The sequence below is a fragment of the Budorcas taxicolor genome, chromosome 5, assembly GCF_023091745.1.
Source record: "Budorcas taxicolor isolate Tak-1 chromosome 5, Takin1.1, whole genome shotgun sequence".
In the NCBI taxonomy this organism is placed as follows: domain Eukaryota; kingdom Metazoa; phylum Chordata; class Mammalia; order Artiodactyla; family Bovidae; genus Budorcas; species Budorcas taxicolor.
The window spans coordinates 76,753,960-76,765,422 of NC_068914.1; the positions used below are offsets into that span (position 1 = coordinate 76,753,960).

General features: G+C 40.4%; 1 protein-coding gene across 1 annotated transcript; it reads left to right on the forward strand.

Moving 5' to 3' along the window:
* Positions 1–8,179: 8,179 nt before the first annotated feature.
* LOC128048120 (olfactory receptor 10AD1-like) lies at positions 8,180–10,967 on the forward strand. The gene is made up of 3 exons (XM_052640559.1): positions 8,180–8,199; positions 9,606–9,918; positions 10,314–10,967. The coding sequence occupies exons 1-3, from the start codon at positions 8,180–8,182 to the stop codon at positions 10,965–10,967; spliced, it is 987 nt and encodes a 328-aa protein (XP_052496519.1).
* The last annotated feature ends 496 nt before the right edge of the window (positions 10,968–11,463 follow it).

Genomic DNA, 11,463 nt, shown 5'->3' on the forward strand with positions numbered 1-11,463 from the left:
AACACTTTTCTTTATTATTTGTTTGGTGAGGGTGGGATCTCCTCTGTTTTTAAGATTACTTTTACTCATGCATTTATGTCTCTCAACCTTACTCTTTATGTTTATGCGTGTTAGTATTTTCTATTTATCTGGCATTTTTCTGTTTTATTCCTTGGAGAGAGAGAGAGACTTAGAAGTGACTCAAGGATGATCCTCTTTTAGAGACTGTAATACAGAGTCACGGTCCATATTTTTGCAGTACTTCTGGGAGCCAGATGAAGAGAAGTAAGACTTAAACATATCAGGGGGAAAAAACTGAGTTTGATGAAAAGGCCCTCCTAACAGGGAAGAACCATTAGGATGGATCATAAAGCGTGAATGAGATCCTCTCCTCTCTCCAGGCTACTGCAGGGCCAGTTTGGCTACCTCTTGGGACACTGGCCAAGTGTTTACAGTATTCCTTTTACATGTGAAGTGAAATCACAGGGACAGGGAGGGGAAACAGAGCTCACTACTAAAGTTTATTTATTTGTTCAATCTATCCTGGCCACTAATTATATATTATTAGTTAATTTTCATTTTGTAAGAGAAAAAAACTTGAGAACCAACCAGCCAACTCCACACAATAGTAAGTGACAGTGCTAAGCTTGAATTTCAGGTATGCCTGCCTTCGAAGTCTCTGTACTTTGCCACCTGACTTACTGTTTCTCTCTAAAGTGATGAGACCAGGTTCCAAGCATGGTTTTTTATTCTTGAAATATATAACTGTTCACCTCTTAAAATCATTTATTTCTTAGTCCAGGAATCTCCCTGGGTTTCAGCCTTTTTCTTTTATCCTATTGGTACACATTTCTGTTTTCTGTCACTGTTTCTGTCTCTCTGTCTCTCATTCCCCTCACTTTTTCTCTCTCTTTATTCTTTTTTCTAAGATTTTTAGAGTCACTGAAATTTTTTCATGCATTTTAAATTGCAAAATAGCTCAGGTCAACTAATACCATAGAATAGCTGAATTTATCCAATCCATTGATGTCCAATAATTCTCCTTAATTACTAAATTCTTCTCTCAGTTTCATATTCATTTGCCTTTGGACATATACAAAGAACTTGAATATTCAGAGCAAGATCATTATGGATACTTTTGCATATCATTTCCTGTCTTGTTTCCTTGGTTACCTAGTTGTTTTACTCTTTATCTATATTGAAAGTAACTGTGAGAAGGGAGAGGAGAAAGAAGTCTAGTCTCCATTTAGGACTCAGCTGGAGGATGAATAGGGATGACAGAAGGAGATCAAGTCTCAAGAGATGGAAGGAAGTACAATATGGAGTTAAAACCTCAGCTATAAAATGAAATTGAGGTTATTTTCAGCATTTCCATTATTTATGGTGTCTCCCATTAGTGCTGGTCAACAGAAAGGGTCTTCTGGGAGAGCTGGTGACTTACATTTACCTTTTGGATGTCACAGCGATCTAAGTCATCACAGGCATCTGAAATGCCCAGCGATGGCATATTTATAACACCGGTCCAGGCCAGGCCATCGTCAAAGGATTCAGGTACTTCAGAGGTCCTGTTTCAGAAAAGTATAGATAAATTGAAGCGGATTCAGTAGCACAGAGGAGGATGAAGCAAAAAGAAAGCAGAACACTGAGAGCGACAAGAGAATTTAGAACATTTCTACAATTTACACAAATGAATGAATCTCTGTTGCAAGCCAGTTACTGGCAATGCCCTACGAAGAGCAAAGTGTCCATCTTGCTAAGAAAAGGGAAATGGGAAGAAACTTAAAATAGAAAAGAGGGGGGAAACAGGTAGGCCTATAGAAACACTTCTGAAGTATTTTCTAATACATTGGCATGACTGCTAAGTTGTAACTGAGATGGCAGCAGAGGCCTCCAGGGACTCACACTAATGATTAATTGTCCTTTTGTAAAAGCCATCTACCTACATGTTTCCTTAAAATACCTTTCCAGCCATGGATCCATATGCTTTTGTCTACATGACTTTGTTAGGTAATACATGGCAAAATTGTATTTCCTATGGTCTGCCAATTTTATTCCTAATTTCCTCAAAGATCACGTAGATGTTAGTGAAAATCATGGAGTTCCAGAATTACATCTCACATGCTAAAATCTTTTTTTAAATGCCATAATTCCAAGGCATTCTGAATAATATGTGAAACCAGCAAGAAAAACAATTATTCTTTTCTGACCATTTAAGGATTTAGTAAAGGCCTGGCCCTTACCAAATCACAGGGTCAGTGCAATAGGATGAAGGGTCAGAGAGGCCTGCAGTACAGGGGCTCTACTCTTACAAGGTTTTCTAGTTTCTCTCCTTTTTGCTCCCAGTGAACAGACCCACTATAATTTCCCCTCCTTCTGACATCCCTGCTATGAGATACTACCCAACTGGATACAACTATTTGGTTCTCTTCCTATACAGATGGGCAGTAAAATCTTCCGAACAACCCGACAATTGTACATTCTTTCTGATCTCTAGTTGTGGATGAAGCGGGGGTTCTCACTAATATTCAATATAGATCTCAGTTGCCCTTCTTTCTTAAGAGGGTTAATTCAGGGCTCATCCCTTGTGGATTTCTGACTTGTCATCATGTCTGTATTTTTGAATGATAAATGGCCCTATTTTTCTTTTTTAAGTTTGATTTCTAATTTATGTTAGTTTTACTATTTAGTAAAAAGGTCTATGTTCTCTCATTCTTAGTTAACAAAGAGAAATTGATTGGCTACTTTAGGGTGAACTACACATTCTCTGAGCTGGAATCAGGGGAGCAGATACCTTTGTCTTCTTCCTGAAGGCTGCCTTTCATCTAATCTTATTTGATTAGGAGAATTTTCAGAGATGGAAGAGAGAATACAAGTCTTATAAATCTTAAGGGCTGGTTTTTAGTTCTCAGCTTTGAAATGCGAGGGAAATTTTCACTCAATCCTCAAATAAACCCCAATGAGTTCACATTTTTTATTGTATATAATTGATTTCAAAATTATTATGTATTGGACATTATGGAATTTTGTACCTCCACCCTATTCATACATTGTCAAATTTGGAGCAGAAATTTTTATCTTCCCTAATAAAGATTGAACAGAAAGTGCTTTTCATCTATTTGTCCTTTTCATAACAATAATGACACCTCCCCTAATAATTCAGTTTACTATAAGAACATCTTTTTATGGCTACTTTTGCCTTTAAGTCTTCTCAAAGTTTAGTTATAATTTCAACTTTGTACGTAATCTGAAATATTTTGGGCTTAACTTAGGTTCTCACTTAGTGACTATTTTTTCTTTTAAAAAGATGCCTTTTTCCAAGAACATTTTTTAATGTCAGTCATTAGCAAATATTTTTCTTACACCTGATATTTTTTTCTTCTTGTGCACATTTTTCCCAAGTATTTTATTATTTCATTACTCTTCAAAGCCCCCAGTATTTTATTGAAGCCCCATTAGAGCTCTTAATTGCTTCATATTATATAATATTTAACTTGTAAAATATTACTGCCATCAACTATACTGTGTACTCTACCAGAATTTAATGGAAGTGAAAAGTGAAAGTGTTAGTCACTCAGTCATGTCCTACTCTTTGTGACCCCATGGACTGTAGCCTGCCAGGCTCCTCTGTCCATGGAATTCTCCCGGCAAGAATACTGGAGTGGGTAGCCATAGAGTACATAGCCATTCCCTTCTCCAGATGATCTTCCTGACCCAGGAATCAAACCTGGGTCTCCTGCATTGTGGGCAGATTATTTACCATTTGAGCCACCAGGGAAGCCCAAAGTCTTATCACTGCTTAAGTGCCTGCCCTTGTGGGACAGGAAGTTCCTTTAGCTACCATTTCTGGTTTTCCTAACCTTGAAAGAAATTGAAAACCACTGCCGCCATGGCAACACTCCCAGGATGGACATTCTTAAGTGCCTTGAAGCTCCAAGTTAGTGTTGTTGTTTCACCACCTCCTCCCGATTCCACTCCCAATAAAAAAAAAGTTAGTACTTTCTCTAGGTAAGATCTGGTTACTCAAATGGCCAGAGGCACTGCCTCCCTGGTGATTCAGAATGTCAGTTTCTGAACCTATGTCATTAATAAGCTATGTAGTTACTTATTGCACTCTCTTCCCCATCCCAACTCAGTTGTCTATGTTCTTAGGTCAGTTTATTCTCTTTTATTTGTGATGGAAAGATTGGAGTATAGGTCGGGAGAAAATCAACAAGGAGGCTTCTCAGATAGTATTACTATTTTAGGCCTTGGGCTACTGAATGACTCGGGAAAACAAATAAAAGCTTAACACGTGGTCTACCTCAAACATGAGAGCTAGGATATCCCCCACACAAAGATTGGGAGCCAAAGCCCCAGCTAGTAATAAACTCCTTGCCTTGAATTCTTTGAAATATCTTGGGGATATATATAGTCTATCTCAAAAGTTCATTGGCACTGAAAGTGGATGCTCAACTGTTTCTCAATCACTCTCCATAGGAGATACTTCTTAAAATTCTATATTGGAATATAGCCAATTAACAATGTTATGATAGTTTCAGGTGAGCAGTGAAGGGACTCAACGACACATATACCTGTATCCATTCTCTCCCAAATTCCCTTCCCCTCCAGGCTGTCACCTAACATTGAGCAGAGTCCCATGTGCTATACAGTATATCCTTGTTGGTTATCCATTTTAAATAGAGCAGTGTGTACATGTCAATCCCAAACTACCTAATTGTCCTTCCCCCTCATCCTTTCCCCCAGCATCCATAAATTCATCGTAGGAGACACTTTTGAGGAAACAAACAATTGTGTGAGATAAAAGAGTACTTTCATGTTCAGTTTAAAGAAGAGAAGCCTATAAGAATTTAATGACTTCAAATCTCTAAATCACAAGTTTTTTCAACTGTTGTGAGTTTCAGCTACCTTTTAGAAGTTGACTGAACTGTTAACTCACCAAGAAAAAAGGCTCTTACACACACAACTTTTCCTACAACATTTCAGACATGCACCGACACTATGAAACATATCTGTCTAGCAATCCATGAATCCTAGGATAAATGTATCTACCATAAAGATTTTTCACCTGTAAAAATGATGCATTTTTGCTTTGAGGTCATGAAATGTTGTATTTAATCCAAGAATTATGAAATTATAGTATACACAAGAGAAACCATATTTCAAGCTGTGTAGGATTAAAATTGCTAGAGGCACATTTTCTTTAAAGGAGCCTCATAGAGTCTGAAGTTCTTTTTAAGAGAAGAGTTTACATGATTTTAAATAAGGCTGGTGAGTCCCTCTTTACAACTTAAGTGAGCCAACCTCATCCCTAAAAGAAACATACTCCACAGAATAAATAAGCAATATATTGCTATATTATATTTTCTCTTCCTAGGTCATAGCATGCTAGGAAGGCAACAGTTACATTGTGGCTAAATGCTGAATTATTCAAAAGGGATCTAGTCCTCTTCAGGAGATATGACAGGAACCAGAGTCTTATTTTACAATGAGACATTTTCCCATCAGTCTAGTCTACAGTAGCACACTTTGTTCATTGCGCTCCTGTGGTCAAGGAATATAGACTTAACTCACCAGCACTGTTTTTTGAGAATTCAGTATATGTGTATCAGCAAAATTCTTCTCTCTCAGGATCTGCCAAACACCATTATGGCTCAGTATCTTTTGTTTTGGCCAAAGCTTGATCATACAGCTTTGTTTGTAATTTTATTTCTATATATGTGATAATGTTACAGTAATAATCTATTGGGACTTGAGGAGGTCCAGGAAATAACACTACTCTTTCCCATAATTTCTGAATCAACTGAGAAATGAGTCTGCAAATGGAGGATAAAATCCCAATTTTCTTTATAACAAAGTAGAAATTTTAGCAATTGGACTTCCTAATGCGGAAGCACAGAGTTAGACTTTTTCCCATATAAATGGCAGCACAGTACACCGTCAGAACCTCCCCAAACAAGGGTGAGTCTTCCCTGAGAAAAGCCACTCATTCCCAAGGGGAGGCTGGAGGAGACAGACACATATGCTCAGCTTTCCTTCTAAAATCACAAATCAAGTAAGCTACTCAACCTCCCAGGAGATAGTGTGAATGAAGGCGAAGGGAAGGGTCAGGAGTGTGGTGCTACTTCAGTTCCGTTCCTGTGGAAGGAAACATCAGGAACATGGAGGCAGTTATTCCCCACCCTACACACCCCTAACAGTATCTAGCTTTGTGTTCTCTTGCCTCATTAAGTCTTTGGTTAACCAGAGGTGTGGTATATTAAGACAGTCCCACTTCTACTTTGATGTGGCTGCTCCTCCAATGCAAATCACTGCTCTGTTGAAAGGCTCTTGGAGCTTTGCTTGCAGACAGTTCTAAAATGGATCACAACTGTGAGTTAACAAAATCAAATCTGAGGTCAAACTAGACCACAAGTGAAAATTCATTTTCTACTCTTTTCCCCTCAACAAACTGTGTTTTAGCTGCAGTGTCCAAAATGACAGAGGTTCTTCAATGAGATTAAATTGTACTCTTAAAATATAATAATAAATCGGAGAGTCAAACATTATGATATATGTGAACGACTTTATAAAATACTGTTAATTTAAATGAAATTACAGACTCCCAGTTCTTTAAATAAGAAACCCAAGGAGTCATGAGTAGTTATTGATTTTATCTCTAAGCACTTGGCAGAAGAAAATCCCATGACCAACAAATGTCATAAGTATATAGACCTTTCAGAAAACAGAGAGATATCAACTTAAATAACACTATGGCCATAATTAAGACCACCAGTAAAAATTATATTTTAGGGGTTTGAAATTAGCTTTATAGCACATAGCAACAATTTCTAATGCCCAGTCTTAGAAGAATCTCTGTCAGAAATAATACTTGCAAGGACATATTTTATATTACAGAATAATGTTAGCTTATCTGAAGCTCTAGGAGAATGAATGTTTTCTTATTTTCTTGCTGATATTTCTTCAGCTAACAGATAAGACAGCATTATGATTTTCAAGTCATGGTGCTAAAATTCAATTAGTTAGCACAGAGACAAAATTTAAAATCCTAAAGAAGGTAAAAATATACTCTATAACAAAGGTGGAGGCAAAATAAGGTTATTAACAAATGGAATATGTGACATGTAAGACTGAATACCTATTCTATAAAGCACAGTACACATGACTTAATATTATTATTTAATATTTAAGTAAACATTCATCACCCATGGTATAGATGACAGAGAACTAACAAGGTCATCACACAAAACTTCTCTTCCAGAGTGGCTCACCAGGTCAGACCATCCTCCCTGGACAAGTTCTTCAAACACCATGAGTTTCTCTGTTATTTGCCACAGTGATTCAGAGACAAACATGATTATCAGTCAAGCAACAGAAGGAGGTAGGATGTGATTTTCAAGATATTGTCCCATTTACTTACACAAATGTTTAACTGGTTAACCCCTGATGGTAGTTAACAAGGCACTAGGTATCACAGAATATTCTCTCCAACAAACAAGCCACAAATAAACATTTGTGCTCCTGTAGATCAGAATAATTCCATAAATTGAACTTCAATTTCTTCTTAGTCAAGTCCACCTGTCTGAAATGTAGCTCACTTATTTCTCCTGCCCAGACTCTGACCTCAGCGTCAACAAGTCCACAGGGGCCCAGGATTCAAAGCCACTCTCGGATTAAATAGTTCACTCTGCCCTCTGTGACATTTCTGGGCCCTCAATATGAAAATTTCTAGGTTCAAGTTCTAGGGGATCATTCCAAAACAGATATAATGGGAATGGCCTACTCCCCAAACACTGCCTATACCTATCAAGAAACACCTACATGGAATGCAAAGCTAAAAAAATTGGCAGTAACGGCATATATATCTTCTAAAATTAAGCTAGGCAACATGAGAGATTTAAAGACATGGAGAGCAGAGGGGAATTCAACCAGAGGCAGCTCAATGATAGATACCCACCACCAGAGATGAGAAAGGAAGAAGGAAAAGAAAAGAGAAGTAGAAATAAGTGGAAAAACTGGGTGAAAGGAAAACAAGGGGGAAATTGAGAGTGTGTAGAAAAGGAAGTGGAAGAAGAGGAAATGAAGAACTAAACGTTAAGAAGGAATACAGTGTCTATAAGCATCCGAAAGTAGAAGGGATCTATCTGATATATCCTAACTCCAAAACACGATTAAAAAGCAGGAGAGACTTAATATGAACATAATGACTTCCGAAACATTACAGTAAGAATAGAGCGTGCAGATTCTGAATGCTTGTTCTCTGATGATAGAAAAAGAAAAAGATTTACTGCTATTAGTAAAGGGACAGATTGAAGTTGTCTGAAGGTCTATTCAGAAATATTGAATCTGTGCCCTACTCAGAACTTCCCTGTTCTCACAGGATGATTGGATCCTTTCCACCCAATTATGTATAGCGCTAAATTCCTACCTAAGAAGGAAAACTGATAGGTAGCATGCAAGAGCTCACAACCAGGCCCATCTCCAGCATGCACCATGTGGGTAGTTAATGCAGCAGCAGCAAACACCGGGAGCCTGAGACTGGAAAGAAGTAGGATGACTGGGACGAGCTGAGCATGATGTTTCAAGTTGTGCTAATCATTTTCACCTAAGAGATAATCCTGAGGATTAGCATGTTTTTATTGTCTCTAAAGGGGCTTCCCTGGTGGCTCAGATGGTAAAGAATCTGCCTGCAATGCAGGAGACCCAAGACCCTGATGATGGGAAAGATTGAGGACAGGAGGTGAGGGGGCAACAGAGGATGAGATGGTTGGATGATATCACCAACTCAGTGGACATGAGTTTGAGCAAACTCTGGGAGATAGTGAAGGACAGGGAAGCCTGGTGTGCTGCAGTCCATGGGGTTGCAAAGAGTCGGACACCACTTAGCGACTGAACAACAATTTTCTCTAAAAATTCAACCCACTCATTGTTTTAAATAGGTAGCTCAGTTGGTAAATTATCTGCTTGCACTGCAGGAGACCCGGCTTCGATTCCTACATCAGGAAGATCCCCTGGAGAAGGAAATGGCAACCCACTCCAGTATTCTTGCCTGGAAGAATCCCATGGACAGAGGAGCCTGACAGGCTATAGTCCATGGGATTGCAAGAGTCGGACACAACTTAGTGAGTAAACCACCACCACCATACTTGAGCATTTTTTTCTTTTTTAGAAAAATACACCTTCAAGTGTCTGTCAAGTGCATCCTTGATATAATCTTCTATGAACTAACATCCGCTCCTCTGAAATACTCCACTCCTCTGTTTGGCATGGGTTCTGGAAATCTATCTTGTTTTTTCACTTCTGAATGCATTTGGACTAAAGGCTAATCTTTCAACACTGAGGATCCTGGAGCAGATACTTTACTTGACTTCAGCCTGATTAAACTAGAATAAAATATAGCCATCACTTCCTTATTTTTAATATTATGACTCCATGGATGCAGCCTATGGTGACTATGGTACTCTCACTGCCTCATACAGTGCCAATTACTTATATTTACTTACATTACAAAATATTTATCACCACTCACCCATCATGTGCTATTTTAGCTGTGTTTCTGGGATCAAGTGAGTACCTTGCATTACTCTACAGCTGTCTCTCTTGTGCTTTCTCTGTCCCTCCTCCTCAAGTGGATCCACACCAGTGGACCTAAGGAATGGCAGCACCGTGACTGAGTTTATCCTCGTGGGCTTTGAGCAGAGCTCCCCACCCACTCGGGCATTGCTCTTTGCCCTCTTCCTAGCCCTCTACAGCCTTGCCATGGCCATGAATGGCCTCATCATCTTCATCACCTGGACAGACCCCAGGCTCAACAGCCCCATGGACTTCTTCCCTGGCCACCTGTCCTTCCTGGATGTCTGCTTCATCACCACCACCATCCCACACATGCTGGTCCACCTGACAGTGAAGAACCGTATTGCCTCCTTTGTCATCACCACCACCATCCCACACATGCTGGTCCACCTGACAGTGCAGAACCGTATTGCCTCCTTTGTCGTCACCACCACCATCCCACACATGCTGGTCCACCTGACAGTGCAGAACCGTATTGCCTCCTTTGTCATCACCACCACCATCCCACACATGCTGGTCCACCTGACAGTGCAGAACCGTATTGCCTCCTTTGTCATCACCACCACCATCCCACACATGCTGGTCCACCTGACAGTGCAGAACCGTATTGCCTCCTTTGTCATCACCACCACCATCCCACACATGCTGGTCCACCTGACAGTGCAGAACCGTATTGCCTCCTTTGTCATCACCACCACCATCCCACACATGCTGGTCCACCTGACAGTGCAGAACCGTATTGCCTCCTTTGTCGCTTGCATGACCAGATGCACTTGGCCTTCTCGGTGGGTGTGGCCGAGTGCATCCTCTCGGCTTTCATGGCCCATGACCGTTATGTTGCCATCTGCCTCCTACTTAGCTATGCCCAGATCATGAGCCGGCAGGTCTGTGTGAGCCTGGTGAGTACAGCCTGGTCCTTTGGGTTCATCAATGGCATCCTTCTTGACTACATGACATTTCGTGGTCCCTTCTGCAGAGACAACCACATAGAAAACTTCTTCCGTGAGGCCCCCATAGTGATTGCTCTCTCCTGTGGAGACCCCCAGTTCAGTCTGAAAGTCATCTTTGCCGATGCCATTGTGGTGCTGCTCAGCCCCATGGTGCTCATCATCATCTCCTATGCCCACATCCTGGCCTCCATCCTGGGCAGGAACTCCTCTTCTGGTCGAGGCAAGACCTTCTCTACTTGTGCCTCCCATCTGACCGTGGTCATTTTTCTCTATACCTCGGCCATGTTCTCTTACATGAACCCCCGCAGCACACACGGTCCTGACAAAGACAAGCCCTTCTCCCTCCTCTACACCATCATCACCCCCATGTGCAACCTCGTCATCTACAGTTTCCGAAACAAAGAAATGAAGGGGGCCATGGTGAGGGCCCTTGGGAGGAGCAGCCTTTCCCAGGCAGAGTCTGTCTAGTGGGAAGATGCCTGAAGGGGCAGCTTCCTCCTCCAGTCCTGAGAGTTGGATAACTTTCCTGTGCTGAGAGGCTCCAGGAAAGAGCATTCATAGGTTTCTTTGCACCAGCATCAGGCCTGGAAGATCCTATTGATATTTAATGCTCATCTATCTGATGTACCTTTAAACACTGTGTTCTCTTGGACCTTTTTCATGAGACTTGGAAATCTTCCTGCTGAGTAATTTTCTTCTAAGTTCTCACAACAGGATCTACAAACACTTAAGTACACTTAATTCTATTTCATTTTCTTTGCATAGCACTTTTATATGCTCTTCCCAGACTGAGTTCTGCCTAGACATTTAGGAATAAACTTTTTCTTTCAACGTAACCTGTTTTGGTTTTTTTTTTTTTTCTCACACTCCACTCTCTCTTCCTGAATCTGCCCTCACCCACTCTGCTCCTATATGAGAAATAGTAGAGGAAGAAGTAAGAAAAAAAAGAGTCGGGGAGCAGTGT